This window comes from Sturnus vulgaris, chromosome 9 (genome assembly GCF_052056855.1).
Source record: "Sturnus vulgaris isolate bStuVul1 chromosome 9, bStuVul1.hap1, whole genome shotgun sequence".
Taxonomy (NCBI): Eukaryota; Metazoa; Chordata; class Aves; order Passeriformes; family Sturnidae; genus Sturnus; species Sturnus vulgaris.
In genome coordinates this window covers 5,791,952-5,813,198 of record NC_142251.1, presented here as the reverse complement: position 1 = coordinate 5,813,198, position 21,247 = coordinate 5,791,952, and the positions used below count along the sequence as shown (strand labels likewise).

Sequence of the window (21,247 nt, the reverse complement as noted above, 5' to 3'; positions counted from 1 at the left end):
TGCCTGAGTCTGGATGTTATTACCTTTTTTTGACCTGCTATTAACCAAAAGATAGGAAGCATACATTAAAAATTTAACTTCATAATTTTTTGGTAAAAGTACCCAACTGGCTTCACCATACATTGAGGGCAATAAGCAAATGCAGGAATCTCTTTTTTGAGGCCATAAGGGGTTGCCAAACTGCTATACAAAGCACGTTATTCATCACAGAAAAATATCTAAGTGAAGAATTCAAAACACCATGGATAAAAGCATCTTTTTTTTCTGGAGAGCTTTGTAGAGGTGCTTAAGATTTAAAGTCAAGGATAACCCAGTATAATTGAGAAGAGAGTAAGTACTGACCTCCTGCAGAACTGCTTTAGATGCATCATGCACACTTAAAGCACTTCCTAAATAATGTCAGTTGTCTGATGTCAGGTGCTGGAACTTAATATATGGAAAGGCACCTTTCTGCTCACTCTGAGATTGCCTCATTAGAAAGGAAGTTGTGATATGTTTTAAATTAAATTACATGCTTTTGCAAAGGATAGTTATTTTTGAAGGTTTTTCTGACGCCTACACTTTCTCTACAAGCCTCTGAAACAGTTCTGTACTTAAAATGTGTAATGGTGCAGTGGGTTGGGTTTGACAATGTCAGGCTGGGAATAGCAACTTCTCTGTGGGGCCTTGGCTTGGAATCACCTTCAGAGACAGGGCAGGACAACCCCTGGTCAGGGCAGAAATGTCTGAGGGACAAGCCCAAAAAGGCTTTTTGACTTGGTTGTGCTGACTGGAAAGGGCACTAAAGAAGTGTGTAGGAAAACACTTGCTTCTTTCCATGCTGTCCACATCCAGGCTCTTAAGCTGTTATAAATAATGAATTGCAGCACAGCTACCTAATCCCAGTAATTTGTCCTCTTAAAGTGGTGGCAGCCTCTTGGAGCTTGCACTGTGCAAGCTGCTTGTGTCAGAAGGAGTAATTTATGATGCTGTGGCTTATGTGGAAGGAAAAGGCTGAACAGCTGAGTTGCAGATTCCACTCTAAGGGTTTTTTCCACGTTTCCGTTGGCTGAAAAATTCTTATTAAGGCATCCCAGGCGTGTGAGCCTTGAAGCTCCATCTCCTGAAACGGAAAAAATAAGTAGTCATCCCCTTCTGCTGCAGCACTTGGCACCAGTCTCAAGTGGAAATGTCTGGTTGCTTTATCATTCCAGTGGGCAGTGCCACACGTCTCAGATCCATACAGGATTGTACAGCTGCACTTTGCCTGGCCTCTTGCACTCAGAAAATACACAGAAAAGGGGGCAGAATTCAGTGCAGTTTGGCAGTTCATACACGTCATACACTTGAAAGGTAAAAAGGATTATTGTGGTCATGTTGTTGGAACTGAGAACCTCACCAAGTAACTTTATTATCAGGGCTGTAGCTCTATTTGGGTAGGAACAGATGGGAAGGGGAAAAGGAAGTATAAATGAAGAAGAGGCGATTAGTGAGGGTAGGTGGGAACTGCAAAAGCAAACGAATGCCAGCAGCTATTTTAGATAAGTGAAAATCTTTCTCATGAACACCAGTGGATACACTGGTTTGCACTCACTGGCAGGATGCTCACATTGGTGCATTGGTGTTTCAATGAGCAGGCATTTACTGAGCTGCATTTGCACACGGGCAGGAGCAGGGATTCTCGGCAGCTGACATTTGATGGGGCTCTGTTCTTCATGGTAGTTTGACCAGTAGCTACTTTTCATCAAGTGTGCTCAGCTGAGAAGTTGTAGCCACTCTGAGAGTTCTGGAGTATGATCTGGGTGATCATGTCAGCTTTGGCCTGTGTTCATGTGTAAAATTACAGGTTGGCTTTGTAGGACAGTGGCAAGCTCACCCTGCTATGGGATGCTGGACTGCCAAAGCTATCACCTTCTAACAGGCAACCTAATCATTTACTTTGTGCAGCATTTGTGAATATGGGAAAAAAAAATCCACGAAGGGGCCCTGAAATTTGAAAAATAAAGAAATCCCTGAGCTTGTTAGTTGGAGTATAAAAGGAACCTTTTGCTTACAGACCTACCAGTCACTATATGTAAAGCTGGAGGACCCAAGGTCATATGCAGGACAGTATTGAGTGATGGTTGTGCCAAGGTGGTCTGGAGGGGTGCAAAGCAGCATGGCCACATCTCCAGAGGGAGGGCTGGAGTAGCTCTGTTATAACTTGTATTACTGAAGATGTCAAAGTATCACTTCTGTGACTCATATTTTTACTTACTTAAAACCTAGCATTTGTCTGTGTGTATATCATGTGTGTAAAAGGAAGAAACTCTCCAGGTAGTGTCCAGTGATGTGCAGATGGAGACATGCACATCACCACCTTGAGTTCAGATACAAACAATCAGTTAGGAGGTGAAAGAGCAGAAACTCCTACTCAGCAGTCTCTGTCTGCAGGTGGGAAGGCCTGGGATTGCTCCAGAAGCCCAGGAGGTCTGCCTGAGTACCTCAATCCAAGCAATTCCTCATGAGTGGTGTGATCAAGCACACCATGCTCTCTGAAATTGCCTTTTTCTTTGAGAGCAAATCAGCACTATTAATATTCACATCTTCCTATGGAGAATTGTGATCAGCTGTTCTGTACATTATTTGCATGCTGTTGTTGTCATTTGATAAAAGGAATCACACCATGGTTCTTTGCTTCGATGTTAAATGCTGTGTTGGATGCTATGATAACCTAATCAACATTCAGATTCATTCAGCCATTTGAGTGTAAACAGTTTTGGAAATGAGAAGCATCAAAGAGTAAAATTGTGAATAAAAATTAGTGATGTTTCTCCCCTGTGTCTCTCTGTTGCTTTTTACATTAAGTGTACTAATGAAATAAACAGTCTTTTGTGTAATTCTTGAAATGGCCCAGATCTTCAATATGTATCTGAGCAGGCACCCCAGTGGTTTGCCTAAATGGAAGGACAACCAGGGGACGTTAATTGTTGACCAGGTGCACATACCTCCTTAAATTGCAGCTGAATCCAAAAGTTTAGTTCAAACAACAGCAGCTTCTGCAGTGGAAGTCCCTTGAATATCTGTAAGGCACTGAAAATGGCCTTTGTGTGGGTGTGTGTGTGTAGTGCCAGGGGGAGGTTTCAGGTACCACCTAGCAGCAATACTGGCCTGAACTCTCCTGTGAAATCCTGAGAGGGCAGCGAGGGCCTGGCACAGGTTGTCCAGAGCAGCTGTGGCTGCCCCATCCCTGAAGTGTCCAAGGCCAGGGAGAACTTTTGCACAGGAGGTAACCTGAGCACCCATGTGCAGCAAATCATTGTTTCAGGTGTGGTTAATACACATTAACGCTCCAGAAAGCAAAGTGAACTTAACATGGATTTTTTTCCCCTTCTGAAAAATTCCTGACATTCTTGATACAGCTCTCAATCCAGTGAAGTAATGAACTCTTTTTTTTTTTTCCCCATAGGTAACATTGTTGGCAACCTGGGACACTCCTTTTTCAGCCAGAGCTTCCTTGGAAGCAAAGAACACGGAGGGTTCTTGTACGTTGCAGCGACCTATCAGTCCCTGCAGGACCTGGTGCTCCCAACCCCACCATACTTGTTTGGCATCCTCATCCAGAAGTGGGAGACTCCCTGGGCCAAGGTGTTCCCCATCAGGCTGATGCTGAGACTCGGAGCTGAATACAGGCGTGAGTAGCAGGCACTGCTGGAGTAACTTCTGCAGGGGAATGGATGAATTCTGCTTCAGAGTACTTCAGAGCACACCCTCAGCCATGGAGTGTTACCTGTCAGAGCCACCCAGGCTCAAACAGGCAAGGAAGAGCTGTGTGTCAGACCCACAGTGCACCACTGAGGTGGTGATGGGACCTACAGCCTGTTTACAACTCTGCTGGGTCATCAGGGAGGTTTTAGTGGAGACAAAATTCCTTCTGAGCATGTTTGTATCCATTTAGTGACCTGAGAGTTACCTGCAGAACAAGCCTGATTAGCTAGTGTAGTTAGCTCAAAGGAGAGCCTTTGAGATGTTGAGCTCTTTCCATGCTGAAATGAAAGACCATTTGCTTTTAGATTTTTAAAAGTAACAATATGTGTGCAAGGGCAACAAACTTGGCAGTTTGTTGCAAAAATTCTGTTGGAAGAATAATAAGCAGGCTGGAGAGAATGTTTCATCTGAACAAAACCTCAGCAGTTAGCATGAAATTAGCATAAAGTTAAGGTAAAATAATTTTCAAAAGACATTTACCATTGCTGGAGCAAAGACATTACTGGCACTTTGTCCACCATGACGAGCCAAAAATGGTATGTCTTATTCATCTGCAGTTTCAGTTGGTATGTCTAAATTACTATGAAAGTGGGCTGTTGTTAATTTTCCCCAGAACTTCTTCAGAACATTTTAACAAAATAAGTTTTATAATATGCTGTATAGAGATTTGTCCCTTTAAAATTTTGAGAACATTGGGAATTTTCCACAAAATGTGTGTGTTGCTGAAGGAGAAAAATGAAATCCTCAAAATTTGCCTTCTGAGGATGAGGACTGAAGGTTAAACTTGTCTAAAGAAACATTCATGTTAAAGGTGTGCACGTTTTTGTGTGTATCCACAGGCATTCTTTAAGTAGTGCATTTATTCTCATCAGTATTTACAAAAGTGCTCATATTTTGAATGTGACATCTGTTTCTGAGCACAGAAACAAAATAAGTGTTTTGATAGTGACAAGCAGAAGTACCTGCTCTGATACATTGGGAAGCCAGGCTTTGCATCATTCCTACAGCTGTGGTTTGGATTTAGGAATATTCCCTTGAGCTGTGCCAGTTGTGACTGCAGGGCACTGCCTCATTTTCTCCCTGGAAGGTGCTGCTTTTGTGTCCAGGGTTTCCTGGGCTTCCTTCTATGCTCCTTGCTGGTGGAGCAGTCAGGATGCAGCCATTTGTGCAGTGCTGCTGGATGTGCAGATCAGATACAGGAGGCCCTCGGGTTGCTGGGTGTGCAGAAAACATCTGCTGAGCATCCACAGATCAGCCCAACAGCTCAGGCTCAGGGAATTCGGTGCAGCTGGGATGGAGCTGAGCTGCTGCTTGAAACCAGGGTGGCAGACACAGGAAATTCAGCCCTTGCTGGTGCCTCAGGGCACTGTGCACGGGTTGGTTGCCTTGTGGTGTGTGGTGCTTTTAGGTATCAAATCAGTGTGCAGAGGCTGGAGCTGATTTCCATCAGGAAATCCTCATGTTATTCACATGATGCTGAGCACTCTGCAATCCCTTCTGAACACACTGGGAACTGGAGTGTGGCATTTGGGGAAATCAGGCTGAATGTTTGCCTGAGGATAGTTTAGGAATCCTCCTTCAAACATGTGTTTAGGAAACCTTGGCATTATGTACCAGTGCATGAGTCATGTTCCAAACATTGTGATGGCTTCTGCTGCAACATAACGTAATGCAGGCAGATCCTGCCCTGCACTCAGAATTGCATCACAGATGTTTTACAGGTATGGATGTCAGCCAAGGAATGCAGATATTTTACATCACTGGCATACCATAAATGTCCTTTAAATTGTTTTTGACGTACCCTTGTGGAATTTGCCACACTCTGATGAAATAATGAAAACAGGAAATAAAATAATCTGGGTTATCACTTGAATGTCACGTGTCAGCCACAGAACTGAAAGACTGATGATGCTGTAGTGGAGAGCAGCAGGATGGTTGTACAAAAATAGAAGCCATTTCCAAGAAGCCTGAATAAAGCACTTAGAAAGGTCATCTTTGCCATCAAGGCCCAGGTCATTCAGTTCAGTCCTGCAGTGTGGCACTTAGAAGCTTTCCACATAATTATTCTTGTTTCTGGCATTGTGGGCAAGCTGCCATGAACATGTAAGGTCATTATAATGTTGAACCCTTCTGCCCTTTTGCTTTTTAAATTCCAGTCTTCTCACTCTCTTCTTTAGCTGCTGCTTACCACATCCAACCGAGGAGATGATATTTAGGTCTGGTTTTGCAGAATCTGAGTATGTAAATTTCCATCTGACCTGTTCTTTTCTGTTTTATTCCAGTTTATCCATGCCCACTTTTTAGTGTCAGATTCCGTAAGCCTTTGTTTGGAGAGACTGGACACACAATCATGAACCTCCTTGCAGTAAGTCTGTGATGGAATTTGTGCATTCCATCAGTGGGAGTGGATCTGTGTGGGCAGACGGGGGCTCCAGGTTCAGTAGTAGCTGGAAGGTCCAGGAGATGCAAGAGGAGGCAATGGGGATTTGGGTGAATTTTCCCTGCTGTTACTGAGAGTGGGTGTTAGCTTTCAACAACACAGTGAATTGCAACCAGGTACCCAAATCAAGATCCCAAACCTGGCTGCTGGAGGATGTTTGGATCTTGAAATAAGTGCATTGTTTGCTCAGATTGCTTCCTCAGAAGTGCTGGGTCATCACTGTGTGCAGTCACAGCTCTCTGATTACATAGTGCTTCAACTGAAGGGACGTTATTATCTCTTCCTACTTTGCAAATATTTTAAATATAGGAAATTCTCTTTGATGCATGACTTAATCTCACTGCTAGAAAAACTAATAACTCCATCTAGTAATGTAACAGAACACGGAGAGCAAATTTTCTTACATACAGTGATGATATTCAAGGTTGGAGAACATTAATTTTGATGTAAGAAAATGTGTGAAATGACTAAGAGTCACAATGATACTTTTTCATTTGTGTACTGCAATTACATGGGTTACATGCTGTGGTGTCTCTGTCCCTCCCTGCCTTCCAGTCGCTGATTACAGTTATTTGAATGGGCTAAGTAGTAGTCACCAGGGTAGTTATGAAGCCTACAGTGTTAGTGATGATCATCATGGCTAACTTGAAATCTTGTTTTAATTATCAGGACTTCAGAAACTACCAATACACACTGCCTGTGGTCCAAGGTTTAGTGGTTGATATGGAAGTCAGAAAAACCAGCATCAAAATACCTAGCAACAGATATAATGAGGTAATGCTTACAGTACATACATTTATGTACAGTTTCTTTGTGATTGGAGTACCTAGAGGAATTTTTATTTTATTTACTACCACTAAGGAAAAATGCCTCAAAAGCAAATAGTAGTAACTGTGTGATAGACACAGCTTTTGGAAGTGAATGAGCCTGGCTTCACAGGAAGAATGCAGTTCCATTTAGTATTAATTAAACTCTTTTTCTTCAGGTTTTTGAACTGTTACATAGAGGGTCATATGTTTGATTTTAGCAAGTAAGTTGACAAACTTTACACTCGAGGTAAACTAGGAAGAAAACATGCATTAGCTTTTCTCATTTGTGTTGTGTGTTCCCACTCAAAGCATTTCATAGTATTTGTTGGATTGCTGACTATTTTATGTAAAAGTTCCCTCAACATCGAAATTTTATACTTGATTTGTGGTGTGAGAAAATCAGTCAGCATCTGTAGGAGTTAGTGCTGCTAACTAGAGAAAGCTGGAGGAGGAGATATTTGAACAGTAAAGAAAGGGAACAGTGGAGAAGGGGATTGATTTTGTGTTCTGTCTGAAGAGAGGGGGGGTAACTTGGTAGTTTGAGACCTGTCAGAGTTGGGGTGAGAGAAAACCTCCTGAGCAGAATGGTATTTGTAAAAGTTCTTTTAAGATCAGAGCAGAATGCAGCTTTATCTCAAGAGGGAATTTCCCTGCAAGAAGCATTTGAGTAAAATAAGTGAGAAAAAAAAATAATTGAAAAAAGAGTGTTCTTTTATGAAGTTTGAAAAAGATGAAATTGATGAAGATAAAGAGTCTGTTAAAAGGTGTTTTAATTTTTGATGCAGTTGTGCCAGAATGGAAGAGGTCAGTGAGGTTTGAATGAATTCAGTCTGGGATGGCACAGACAATGCAGTTCAGTGTCAGCTGTGCCTGGTGTTTGCAAGGTGTCAGCTCCACTTGTGCCAGACATGGACTCAGAGGGAATTCCTGAGTCAGGGATGTAGCAAAACCTCTGCACTGTGCTTGGGTTCTCTTCCTGGTGTGATGGAAGGATTCAACTTTCTAAATGGAGAAATTGTTACTTATTTAACATTGTTCATAGCTTATGATTCATTTGGAAAGTTGCATTAATAAGAATTTTTTATGAGTTTACTCTGAATTAAGGGTCACAGATTCACAGAATATTCTGAGTTGGAAGGGACCCACAAGGATCATCGAGTTCAACTCTTAATGGCCCATACAGGGGTCAAACCCGTGACCTTGGTGTTACCATCACCCTCCTCTAACAACTGAGCCAGTCTCAAGATGAATTAAATAATAAGACCTTTTATTTTATTAGAAAGGACTGTTGCTTAGATGTTTTCACTATCTAAAAGGTGAAAAACTAATTTGAAATCTCATGTGTGTATTAAATGGGGAGAATTCAGCCTGTGATTAACAAATTATACATTAATATATAGTTTTTCTATTAAATACATCTTCTTGTCTTCAAAATTATTTATATTTTCCAAAGCTTAGAGGTCTCTAGTTGCCTGTTTAGTCCTTCAGCAAAGGTGACTGTAATTTCTTATCAGTTGCCTGCTAAGGAAGCACAGTTGCCACATCCAGTTCTTTCTTGTTGTGCTGAAGGCAACTGCTGAGCTCCACAAACCTGGCTGTTCTGGAGCTAAAATCCAGTTTCTGGAGCATGACATGATCAACTGGGTAATGAAAGACACTGTTGTCTGATATAAAATCTTAATTAAGTTTCCTCCCCAAACATTACACCTGTGCACATTTATCAATAGCGAGCATCAGTTAATGTTCCTGACACTGTAATTAAGGTTTTGCATTGGAGTGAGAGATACAAATGTGTTGTGTGTAGCCTGCATGCTTATCAGCTCCAGGAAGCAGAGGTGGGAGTGTGAGTGCTGTTAGGAGATGTCAAATAATTCCGCATTTTTTCTGGGTTTCCACTGCGAGGGGGATTTGTGTCATGTAATTTGACTTTTTTTATTTTAAGCAAACATGTCATTTTCGTGTTTGAAACAAATTCCAGAGTTGGGTGACTCCCTCAGTTTTCTTTTGTATCAAAAATCACCAAGTTTGAACCTCCATGGAGAGGAATAGTGGAAAAAAGAAAATAAACTATATAATCTACAAGGGTATTGTCAAGGCATGTAACCCGGTGTATGTTAGATGATAGTCAGCAGAACTGAAGGGCAAATGTGTCACAAACTTTTTTGGATGCTTTCCGGAGGCCTCCTTTGCAGAGAAAGAAAATTTGGATGTTTTAAAAAGTCTTAAATTGGGAACATTGATCCCAGTTTCACCAGTTCATGCAGGTGAAGCAGAGACACTGAAGCTTTGGTGTCTGGTTGTGGCAGAACAAGCTGAAATGGCCCCAGTCTGAGAACCCATGTGGCACTGAACTGTGGAGGGGCATTTATGATTTATGTCATTAACAAGTGTAGTTGTGTGAAGAAGCCAAGTATTTCCTCCCAGGGTTTTTCTCATGTTTCTTTTCCCCCCGTGTATTTTTAAAACCAGGTAGAGATAACAGCTCTTGCAACTTCTGTAGCTCAGCTATCCCTTACACCACTTATCTTAATTGCACAAAATATGGCACTTTAAAGCATCCACGCAGTAAAAGACCTGAACCCTCTTCTCAAAAGTAGATTATGGTTCTGAGTGCTAAAACCTGACATAGAATATGAGAACTTGAGAAGCTCCTGATTAAACTGCTCCAAGAACCACCTATTTATGGAAGTGCATGATGAGCTGGGTGGAAATGCTGAAGCTTTGTGTTTGCAGATGATGAAAGCCATGAACAAATCCAACGAGCACGTGCTGGCAGGGGGAGCGTGCTTCAATGAGAAGGCAGACTCGCATCTGGTGTGTGTGCAGAACGATGACGGCAACTACCAGACACAGGCCATCAGCATCCACAACCAGCCCAGGAAAGGTGAGGGAGCCCTGGCTCTGCTGCTCTGCATGGCTCCTTGGCCCCTGTGTTGCTGCCCCAGCCTTGGGTAGCTTTGTGAATTGGCTACAGATGGATTTGGCTGGGTTTCACCCAGTTTTTGTTAGAGAGAATCAGTCTGACCACTGGTGTCCCTGACTGGGCAGCTTTGTGCTGGAACTGGCTTAGGCAACACCTCCCCATTAGTAATGGGAGCTGACTTTGGCATTATTGGATGTGCAGTGAGGTTGTGGTTGCCTGTGCTTGACCTACACTATGTGAAAGAAAAACTAGATTCAGTAGGAGAGAAAGTTAAATAGGAATAACCAACCACAGCAGCATTTTAATAATGCATCGTCAAGAAGCTTCTCATTTTCACCTTAATTAGACCATCTAATTTCCAGGGTATATTTTTGTTACAGGAAGCTGAAAGGCTGCAGCAGCTGTGTGCTGAGAATTTAAATGTTGTGGGTTTGGGGACATTTCTGGCAAAGACATTTATACAATCTCCAAATGAGAACAAGACAGAGGCTGAATTGGATGTTTTACAAGTATCACTGGTGACTCCAGCAAGTGTACTGGCATGGAATGTCACTCAGGACTGATGGTCTTGTCTGACTTCTGTTAACTTCACCTAGAGGACAAGAAGAGGGATTTCCAGCAGGAATTTCATGATGCTCAGTAGTCACTGAAGATAATTTTCCATTAAGTCATTAGTGGCTTTGAGCTGTGGCCTTGCTGGTGGGTTGGTGTTACAGCATGATCCATAAACAGCTCGCTCACAATCTGCCAGCTGTGTACTTGGTTACCTAAAATTACTAATTGTGAAAGTCAGAGATGTATAGGGCATGGAGAGGGAGAGTGATAAAGTACAAGCATTCATTAACTTAGACAAAAACTGTTGTCCAGTTTAGAAAATAACTGCGTGATTTGCCTTTGCATATCCAAGCTTATGATGTGCAATACAGGCACCATAATTTGAAGCAGCATTTGTCCTGATTCAGGGTAATCACCTCTGGCTGATAAAGCTGATACCTGATTCTTGGGTAAGGCATTGCTTTGACAAAAGCCTCACTAAATCTCTCCTGTTGTTGTTGTTACAGTCACTGGTGCCAGCTTCTTTGTGTTCAGTGGAGCTTTAAAATCCTCTTCAGGCTACCTTGCCAAATCCAGTATAGTGGAAGGTAAGAACTGAACTGTTTGCTTAAAACACACTTCTCTCTTTGCCCAGCTCAGCTCTGCAGCTAGCAGGGCTCTCACTCTGCTCTTATGCCTTGGGCATTAGAGTCTTGCTGCCGCTTCAGCTTTATCCTGCTTCTTAGCAAAAAACACCCTGTTCCCTTTAACAAGGAGGAATTTGTGCAGATGCTGCAAAACAGGGTCACAAGAAAATGAGGGTAAGATACAAAATAGTTGGCTTGGGAGCCTGTGATCGATTCACTGATATGGATTTAATGAGGAAATTGTGAGCCTAAGAAATACATTATGTGTAATCCACCAACCAGCAGAGGAAGCCTCCTAAACTTCCTCTGCCACCAAATAACTGCAGTGTGCAAAGGTATGAATGTGCATTGTTTATGTGCTTGTATGTGGGCAGATGAGAACATGGCAGGTTGAGAGCCCTGAGCTGGTCCCTCTCAAATTTGGTTTGTAGTATCACAGAAAGAGCTGCCAGTGTGCTGCTCTGGCTGGAAGCTGTTAGTGCTGAGCTGCACGACTGTGCAGTCAGGTCCCTGCAGCTGTGACAGTGCAGGCAGGAGTGCTGTAACAGTGCTCCTGCCCTCGGTGGTGAGGGATGCCAGGTGCCCACATGGGCAGTCATTTGGCAGAGCAGGAGCTCCTCGTGCTGCACCAGCCCCAGGCTCACAGCTCTGAGTGTGTGGCCATGGGCGAGGTTCCTGGGCTGACAGGCAGCCCACTGCCACCAGAGCATGCAGCTCATCGTGCCATTGCCTGTGTCTGACTGGTGATTAGGGTAAGACAGAGGCACAGGAGGACTCAGTCTCTACATGGGAAAGTGTTTCACTCCTGTTAGTTTTTGCCTTAACTGACCCAAAGTGGTGCTGGGTTAACGGCTGGACTGGATGATCTTGGAGGTCTTTTCAACCTTAGTTCTGTGAATCCAGATTCTCTATCTTTTGCCACAGTCAGTCAAGCACTGACTTCTCAACCCCTGTCACTGCTGGAGTGCTGCTTCCAGAGCCAAGAGGAGATGGCTGAATGGAGCGGTGTCATGTGGGGTTTCTGAGGGTGGCCTAGGGCAGGTGTCAGGCTTTTAGGCAAACTCACAGGGTCTTTGCTACAGCTGACTCCACCTGGGAGCTGCCCTTCTCCTACTGTTGTGTTTTCCCTCATCAGCACTCAGCATTGCAGGAATGTGAGTGTCCAGAAATGGGTTTATGGAGCACTGCTGCCCATGATGCTTAAAATGAACATTTAATCTCTCTTCAAACAGAGGAAGGCTGTTTATTTTTTTTCTATATAGGCTCTGTTTGGCATGGCTTATCTTGGTTTACGAGGATTTCTTGGTTTCCTAGATGGAGTAATGGTCCAGATAACTGCTGAGAACATGGACTCTTTGAGACAGGCCTTGAGAGAGATGAAAGACTTCACCATCACCTGTGGCAAAGTAGATGCTGAAGACCCTCAGGAACATGTTCACATTCAGTGGGTAGAAGATGATAAAAACTTTAATAAGGGGTAAGTAGAGGAGCAGTCACTTGACATTGGTGCCTGTTAAATTTTTTAATTGATCTTGTAAGGCATGTGAGTCTTCAAATCGATAGGAATTAAAAGTCTGCACCTCTCTTTTGGCTGATAAGATGCAATTAATTGTAATGAAAGTAGAATTGAGATACCAGAGCTTTGGGGCATCAATTTAGAAAATAGGCAATGCTATGGATTTTTTTTGCATTGCCAGTATCCAGTTATTGGAAACCACTAATCTCCAACTCTCAGTGCTGAACCCTGCACACTGTGGTCACTTTGCTCTGTTGGTGCTTAGTTTGCATTATGTAGGGCTGGAAACAAAACTGCTGAACATCAACAGTATCCTTGGACATTTGATAGTTAAGCCAAAAGGAAGGTGGATTTGGCAGCTGAAGTATTATGGAGGTAAAGTGCTGTTGTGATGGATTCCATATTTCAGGACTCAGCACCTAGAAAGGAGGATATTTCTGTAGCTTCAGGCTCTTCAGATCAATCTTAGGTTCTGCAATCAAGTCCTGGGCTGTGTAAGTTGTGTTTCAGGTACTGATGACCTACACTGAGTTTACAAATGAGCAAAAATCCAACCTGTATGAAACCTTCAGGAAGGTCCTTCCTGCACCTGCGTTGTGCATGTGACCCCTTTCAGGAGCTGCCCTCTGATTCCAAGGTCATTCTCTTCTGCAGAGGGCTCTGTCCAGCTCAGGTCTTGTGCTGAGTCAGAGCTCACCCTCCTCCCTCCCTTTTGCAGCGTTGTGAGCCCTATTGATGGCAAATCCATGGAATCTATAACCAGCGTGAAGATATTCCACGGCTCCGAGTACAAGGCCAACGGGAAGGTCATCCGGTGGACAGAGGTGGGTGTGTCAGCCCGGCACTGGGGCCAGGACTGTGCCCAACTGCTCCCCCAGTCACCACAGGAAAGCAGCACATGCTTCCCCTGGAGCCTGCAGTGCCTCTCCTGCCGGCACAGGAGGCTGCAGCTGGCATCCTGAGGGATAAACCATCCTCCCACTGCTGCAGCCACAGCCTGTGCAGCCACTGCTGCTCACATGGGGACTTCAGCATGGGGGTCCACAACACCACTTGCTGTGTTACACACAGGAGCAGCTGGTTTCATTTGCCTTTGTGTTAAAAGCTGCCTTTCTACATGGAGACAAATCTTAATATAAATTGTTTTTTAGAAATGTTATTTTGAGCCACTGTCTATAAAATGTTGCATGTTAAAGTGCTGTGGCATAAATCACTCAGAAACTGCTTGCATGGCTGATGTTGCCTGTGACTCTGCCAGCACACAAATACTGATGTCAAAATATTTCTATAAGTGTTTCACTTTGCCTGCTGAGGAGGAGCCAAGTTCTTACTCTGCAGCTTGGCCCTCGTGTGCCCTTTTTTCCCAGGTCACTTGGGCTCAACAGAAACAAGTTCAGTGACAAAAATAGCAGATCTTTGAGCTTGTATTGTGTAATTTTTCTGAACATCTGCCTAAAAGTAGGTTTTTATTAAAACCATGTGCAATACATAGTGAATTTCCATAGCAAGGCTTTTGGCCAGACCTAAGAGGTTTCAGAGGACTATTTAAATTTAAATCTTTCTTCTGAAGTTCTTAAAAGTTTTTTCCTCCCTATGGTGACTTGCCTTCAGGGGTTTTTTCTGGGCTTCCCTGAACAGGTACTTCTTAAGTCTTCATTGACATCCAACCCAAATTTTCTAGAAAAGCCAAGTGTTTATGTCTTGTGCTGACTCTTCCCTTCAGGTGTTTTTTCTGGAAAATGATGAGCAACACAATGGTCTGAGTGACCCAGCTGATCACAGCAGACTGACTGAAAATGTGGCAAAAGCTTTTTGTCTGGCTCTGTGTCCTCATCTGAAACTGCTGAAAGAAGATGGAATGACTAAGCTGGGTCTGCGTGTTACACTGGACTCAGATCAAGTAAGTCTTCAGTAGTTTGGGTTTAACTGGGAGGTTGTTCTCTTGCTGCTGGCTGTTGTTCCGTGTTTTGAGACATGTGTTAGAGCAAATACCCAGCCTCAGTTAACATGGGCTTGACCCCTATATGGCATGAGCAGCACCTGCTCTGTGCTCAAAGACTCTAGCTGGCCATTTTGCCAGCAATTAATGGTGTGTGAGGGTCCTGCTCATCCCCAGGAGTTACTTTGAGAAAACAGGAGAAAAGAGAGGGTCCTTTTGCTCAGGCAGCCACTGGGAACACAAAGAAGCACAAAGACAAATGGAATAGGTGCTTTAGTGCCTGCTTGATCCAGTTCTAGTTCCTGACTTCCCTGGGAGATGCCACAGCTCCTCCTCCCTTCCTGCCCCCTGACTCACAGCCTCGTGTCCTGTTCTTAAAACACTCTTTTATTTTTTAGGTTGGTTATCAAGCTGGGAGCAATGGACAGCCACTGCCCTCTCAATACATGAATGACCTGGACAGTGCCTTAGTGCCAGTGATTCATGGAGGGGCCTGTCAGTTGAGTGAGGGGCCAGTCATAATGGAGCTCATCTTTTATATTCTGGAAAACATCTCATAAGAGGACTTCATTTTCTGTTCAGACCTGTTCCAGCAGCAGTTGTATCTGAATCATTTGCACTTTAAAACTGGAAAATTAAGCTTTTGTTAACACTATTGGGGAAGGGGGGGAGGGGGGTGGGACAGTTGTTCCATAATTCTAAATCTTCTATGCATTGTCAACAACCAGAGGATCAGGGCAGCTTCTATACTACAACATGGCTATGCTATCCTTGCAGCTAAATCCACTTCTGTTACTGTTTAGGAAAATGCTCATGTTTAAAGACTTACAGTCATGTACTCTCAATGCTCAAAGGGTGCAGAGATCACTGGGGCACAAATAAAAAGTGAAATTCCAACCTTGTACTGTTTGTAGATGGACAACAATCAAGACCTCCATTCTGACCTCATCCTAATTCCATTTGTGGTTATTCTGTAGACATTAAAAAGTAACGTTTACATTATTTTGACCAGATTATTGGTTAAATACGTTTGGAGAAGCCTTGAGAGATAGGGAAAGATTCCCTAGCCATAACCCTGTTTGTCTGTGCATCCAGAGGAGCAGGACAGGCATCTCTCTGAAAGTTACTGAACTGCAGTTGTGTGTGTGGAATAGGCTAGTTTCCTTTTCTCCTCTATTTACCACAGAAGTCCATCACTTGGGCAGGTTTCTGTGATCTCCTACATCTACTCTGCTATTCTGTACTTTGTTTACAAATCTGTCTGAAGCAGAGGAAAGATCAGCCCTAAAGTGCAGTTCCATCTTGTTCCTTGTCCCCAGTAGGTCCTGCTTTTTAGAGGCAAGTCCCCCCAGGGCAGCTCTGTCCCCTCCCTGCTGTTCGCTGTAGTGTAACGCCAGTGTCATGTAACCCAAGCCAGCTTGCACTTCACATTGCAGCCCCATGTCCAAGCTTACCTGTGATACCAGTGTAGAGTGGCTGTTCCTGCATGTTCTGCTGAAAAAGGCTTTGTGGGCAGTTCTGAACACGTGCACTTGGCCCAGTGCTCTTGGTCTCACCTGAGAGGGCTTTGGTAAGGAAAGCAGCTGCTTGTGTCTGCCAGGGCATTAAGAAGCTGGAATTGAGCATCAGCCAGAGGAAATGTGGTTCCATGTTCTTACTGTCCCCATGGAAAGCTGCTAACCAGTGGCAAGAGCTGTAAGCAGGAGAAGGGGTTTGATTTGTTTAGCTAGTCATGCAAAGCAGCTCTTTTGAGTTCCTCCCAGGAAGAGAGGTGAAGGTTTTGCCTCCTGTCTAGAGCTAATTAATTTGGGAAGAGAGGTGCTAATTTATGGTGAACATTTGTGGTGTCAGACATTCTCTATTGCCCTCCAGTCTGGAGGAAGGAGCAGGGCCTGTGCTGTGACAGAGTAACACCAGTGGCCTTGAAAAGAGAAAGGGAAATGCCAGGCCACTGTGAGACTGAGGCTCTGGTTTTTAAACAAATCAACACCACTGGCTGAGCAGGGGAAAGGTAATTGCACAGAGTGATACATTTTATAGAAAGGCAGCCCAGTGTCTGCACAGAGTGCACTCGGGAATAAATGGCTGCTGCTTTTCAAAAAACAAAGTATGACAAATCCAATGTTCCAAATTACAGCTGGCACCACCCAGCCCTTGGAGAAGATAGGCCAGAGAACTGGGGCCAACTCCACAAACAAAAACTGGCCAGCAAGAGGGAGCACACTTTAAAGGGTGTCACATCCAAATGAAGCCTTACCTCTGGCATTTGGGAGAGGGTGGGTGATTAGAGCAGCTCATTCAGTGGTTCCTGCTGGCCAAAGCAGGAGCTGGGACCCAGCCCCTGCTCCTGCCGAGGTGCCTGTGCAGCCCAGCTGGACTGAGGCCATTTGATCTCCCTGTGCACCCTGGTTCTGCACACTCTGGGACACAGCTCAGCCTGACATGCTGTAGGCATGGTTCCACAGCTGGAAGAGCATTCCAGAAACTTGGTAATAATCTTCCTCCTCGAGCCTGCACTCCAGCTTTGCCACAGCAGCAGCTTTCCAGTTACTTTAGTTGCATTGTTATGCTTAATAATGCAGTAAAAGAGGTGAAAACTGTTTATCTTCTCTTCCTTTGCCCCAGAAGTCTTTTAGGTTTGGATTCTGTTTGTGCAAAACACTATCAACTGGTGACTGACATGTCTGCTTCAACCATAGCCTTTGAAATGACCTTAATTACCATGTTGTTAAGAAATGAGTACTTGTTTAGAAAAAAAAAATGTACTTTTAAAATTCAGTTAGTTAACACTGCAAAAAACTGCATATTATATTTTTATTTTCAACATGTAGTTTTGTATATTAAATTTATTGAAATTAAAAACTAAACACTGTATTGTCTTCATCTGCTCAGGAAGACAGGCAGAGCTGCCTGACCTGTCTGGACTCTGTTCTGTCTCCCAACCTGCCCATCCCTGGCACAGGCACATCCTTCCCTTGGAGATCCCTGGTTTCTGTTAGCTCACAGAGACTTAAAAACACAAGCAGATTTAGTACCCTTCTTGTATGCTGCTGATCAAAAAGCATTCCTGAAAATAAGTCATGATCCAGTTTTCTTAAAGGACAAAGTGAGACTATTTTCCCCCTCACCTGGAAGAACTGAAAAAGCCTATTTTTGTAAAAATACAAGGAAGATTTGGGAAGCAGCAGAGTCTAGTGTACTTTTGTGTTTCTTTCTTAAATTAAAACCCCAACACCATAAAGGATGAAGGCACAGTACCCTTCTGCACTGGAGAAGCAGTGCAGCAAGCACGGCACACAGCTGGAAGCCAGAACAAAACCAAAGCTCTGTAAACACCAACCTGCTGAGAAGCCCTAGGGCCTTTCCTTCAGAAAGAGACAGCCCTTGGAACCTAAAGGGCATGCACAGAGGAGGAACTGGCACCCCTGAACTGCTGCCTGAGAGCTCTCCTCTGATTTAGGAAACAAAAAAGATTCCGACCCAAACAGGCCTGGATAGGAGAGGACAGAAAAAGCAGTTGCAGACTGTTCACTGAACCACACCGGCTGCTCAGACACTTGGGAATAGGAATTCTGGTAAAGGTCTTACCTGTGACTTAACCAAAAAGCTCTGGCACTACCTCAGGGAATTTTTAAGAGGCTAAACCCTTCTCACAGCACTCTGCATAGTTAATGTAACATTCGTCCTGGTGCTACATCAGTAGTCCCACATTAAGGCAATTCTGTCTATTTTGGGTAGAGCGGTCCCAAGCCCTGCAGCAGCGCATTCCCAGAGCCTCCTGTTTGCCTTGGAGTTATTAATAAGCACTATGGCTGTTATCAAAATAGACATTAGGTTCAGTAGTGCATTCATTTAACATCTTTGGTGCTTGCAGCTTAGCAGCATCTTCCTGCCTTCGCTCAGCCCACGACTTCCAACATTCCCATGGATCTGGGGAAAACAACACAAACAAATCCATCAGTATTCCTTGCTGCAGTACAGAACAGATGTTCACACTTCAAGGAGACATTATATGGAAAATGCTGACACCAAGGTTCTGGATGGTCAACGAGAAAAATCAATGGAGCAAAATTATTAAGCTCCAGTGATGGAAAGTGCTTGGGCATGAGGCCAAGTTGTTATTTCAGGTACGGCCATTAAATGTGTCCCTCTGCCTGACTGGAGCTCATGGGACCTCCTGACCTCCTTGGCTAAGAAACCACTAAAACAGGCCTTTTGGTGCCCAAATGGTGACTCCTGTACTGAAATGAGACCTCAGTTTCTACAATCTTACACCATTTGATTCCAAACAGGTGATGTCACTCTGAAGCTGATGAATATTTGCTTAACCTCCATTTAGACATGTAAAGTAAAACCATGTGCTAAGGAAGAGGGAGCATGGAGGCTTCAGGAAATCAAGCAAAGGAATATGGATTACTTATTACTTATTTTCTAAATAGTATTCTTAGTAAAGGTGACACCAGGAGCTGTCCCTGTGTTTCAAGTGATTGTGAAACAGCATCTCTGAGAAACTAATCAGAAATTCTGTAACCTCATTTATGAAATTATGTCAATTCCCCACCACAAATATAAAGAGGAATGCTACTGAAACCAGAGCTGTGTAATTAGGTCAATGGCAACAAAAGACATTATTTAAGCAGAATTTATCTGTAGCCCTGTCAAGTCCTGCCCAGACCCCCTCTGGGCACAGCATTCATACCTCAGACAGAACTAACGTTCAAGGACCAGCCAATTTTCTGTAACTGTTTGAAGATCTTGACCACTGAGGGGCTCCCTGAGTCTCACTTTTACCTCCAGTTTCCCTCCAGTGGGCTTCCTGCCATCAAAAATCTGAAATAACCACAAAAAGAAGAGCACTTAGGACAAACAGGGAGTATAATGTTAAACTACAGAGCCTCAGGCAACTGTGACTGAGATCCCCGCAGGTGACTGCAGTGCTGAGAGGGTCACAGCCAAGCACTTCTTTGGACTGGAACTCAGCAGAGCAGGTTCCCCCCAGCCCAAGCAGGTTTTCAAATTCACCTAATACAAAACTCGACTGCACTCACACATTCATGTGATCCAAGTACTCATTTCCCCTTTGGGTTTAAATATTAAGCACAAGAACACACCTCATCCCAAAAACATACCTCGATGATCTCTCTAACTTCACATTCTGATTCCAGCTTCTCCAGCTTCAAGTGTGCTGTCCCCACGTGTTTGTCACTTCTGAAAAAGGACCTGTGCCAAAGAAGTGAAGGGGTAAGGATAGTCAGAATGTTCTGACTGAAAGAGAAAACAAGCCCAGAGGTCATCACTGTTTGCTCCATCCCCACATCCAAAGAGGGCTGGTCAGGACATGATCCTGGAACCCTGCACTCCACAGTGCCAGAGGCAAACCCTTAAAAACCAAACTGCAAGGAATAAGAAAAGAAAGTACTCATTTGTTAATTATCTTTTTTTTGCAACCAAGGTAAAGATGAGAGCAGCAGCGAAGAAAAACAATCAACTAAATCAGCACTTGGAGTGGCAGCAGCTTCTGTCCCTGCCCAGGGTGACAGGGAAGGAGGTCCCAGTAGCCAGCACAGGGCCGTCCTCTACTTGGGGTTGTTTAACAGAACAGGATGAAGGAATTCCCAAGGAAGTTGCATCTGCCAGCAAAACAAACATTTCACAGGCACCTGCTGCTTTTGGCAAACTACTTTTAGGAAAAAAAAAGAAAAATCACATGAATCATTCTGTTTCAACTTGATAAATCAAAACAATATCAGTAAATAAGAACATTCCAGCTATTGTTTTGATTCACCTACATTCTGGTAGTTTCAACAGTCAAAAACTACAATTTTAGAATTTCCAGTCTGCTGTAGTTAAACACAGAAGCATTTTTATCTGTGAGGAAAACAAGTATCTTCTCCTTGCTGTAGTCACTTCTGTTGAACAGTTTAATCAGCAGAAAGTCAATCCTTACCTGAACAGAGACAGGTGTTACAACCCTTAACCAGAAAAACTCCAAAAGGGCAACAGACTAAACCACCCTAATTCTACAGAACTGTTCAGCTCAAAGCACAGCATTTCTTTGCCTGCATTCAAGCACCTCCCTGAACCAGTTTCTAGAAGGTTTGATAAACAACTAAATTCTAGAGTTGAGCTAAAAAGGATAATTTGGCCACACCTGCTGTGTTTTCTTGGAAATTTTCCAAGATTTCAGAAGCTTCCATTTTTACCCACTCTATTTCAAAAAAAACAAGCAAGCAAACCAACAAACATAAAAAACCCATCCCCCACAACCCCAAAACATCCATCCTTCTCCCTATTACCATTAAGAGATACTAAGGTATTATCAAGCAAGACTTGACATATGCAATGGAAACTCAAAGACTGTTAATGGAGCCTCAAGATCACATCATTGGTGGCAACAGCAGACTGAGACTCTCCATCAGTGAGGCCACAGCAGACTCACACAATCATTTAGGGAAGTTCAGAATTCCTTAGCTCACATGTTGGAATACTTCCTTCACTTCACAAGCACCTTAAAATGAAGGATTATGTAATTGTACTGCAGCATGTGGGACACTTTGCTCATAAAGTTCAGACAATCAGCAATTCTCACTGAATTTTTAAAAGCATTTTTCCATTTTATAACTCAAGAAACAATAAAGACTGGTTCATTCCTACTCAGTTCAGGGGCTTGCTGTGAAGAACTTGCTCTAGGCTATGGCTTCAGAAACAGCTCT

General features: G+C 43.5%; 2 protein-coding genes across 4 annotated transcripts in view; one reads left to right on the top strand and one right to left on the bottom strand.

Annotated features, from left to right (window-relative positions):
* ZFYVE9 (zinc finger FYVE-type containing 9) overlaps nucleotides 1-17,401 on the top strand; it is a 56,437-nt gene extending 39,036 nt beyond the window's left edge. For both annotated transcript variants that reach the window (XM_014870634.2, XM_088169698.1), the window contains 9 exons: nucleotides 3,428-3,652; nucleotides 6,009-6,091; nucleotides 6,836-6,940; nucleotides 9,709-9,859; nucleotides 10,960-11,040; nucleotides 12,394-12,556; nucleotides 13,314-13,419; nucleotides 14,319-14,495; nucleotides 14,933-17,401. In XM_014870634.2, coding sequence (XP_014726120.1) covers nucleotides 3,428-3,652; nucleotides 6,009-6,091; nucleotides 6,836-6,940; nucleotides 9,709-9,859; nucleotides 10,960-11,040; nucleotides 12,394-12,556; nucleotides 13,314-13,419; nucleotides 14,319-14,495; nucleotides 14,933-15,094 — 1,253 coding nt within the window. In that variant the 3' untranslated portion in view covers nucleotides 15,095-17,401. The remainder of the gene's footprint in view (nucleotides 1-3,427; nucleotides 3,653-6,008; nucleotides 6,092-6,835; nucleotides 6,941-9,708; nucleotides 9,860-10,959; nucleotides 11,041-12,393; nucleotides 12,557-13,313; nucleotides 13,420-14,318; nucleotides 14,496-14,932) is intronic.
* Nucleotides 17,335-21,247, bottom strand: part of CC2D1B (coiled-coil and C2 domain containing 1B) — a 28,026-nt gene continuing 24,113 nt past the window's right edge. For both annotated transcript variants that reach the window (XM_014870636.2, XM_014870637.2), the window contains 3 exons: nucleotides 19,664-19,754; nucleotides 19,234-19,364; nucleotides 17,335-18,464 (listed from right to left, as the gene is read on the bottom strand). In XM_014870636.2, the coding sequence (XP_014726122.1) occupies nucleotides 19,245-19,364; nucleotides 19,664-19,754 (211 nt within the window). In that variant the 3' untranslated portion in view covers nucleotides 17,335-18,464; nucleotides 19,234-19,244. The remainder of the gene's footprint in view (nucleotides 18,465-19,233; nucleotides 19,365-19,663; nucleotides 19,755-21,247) is intronic.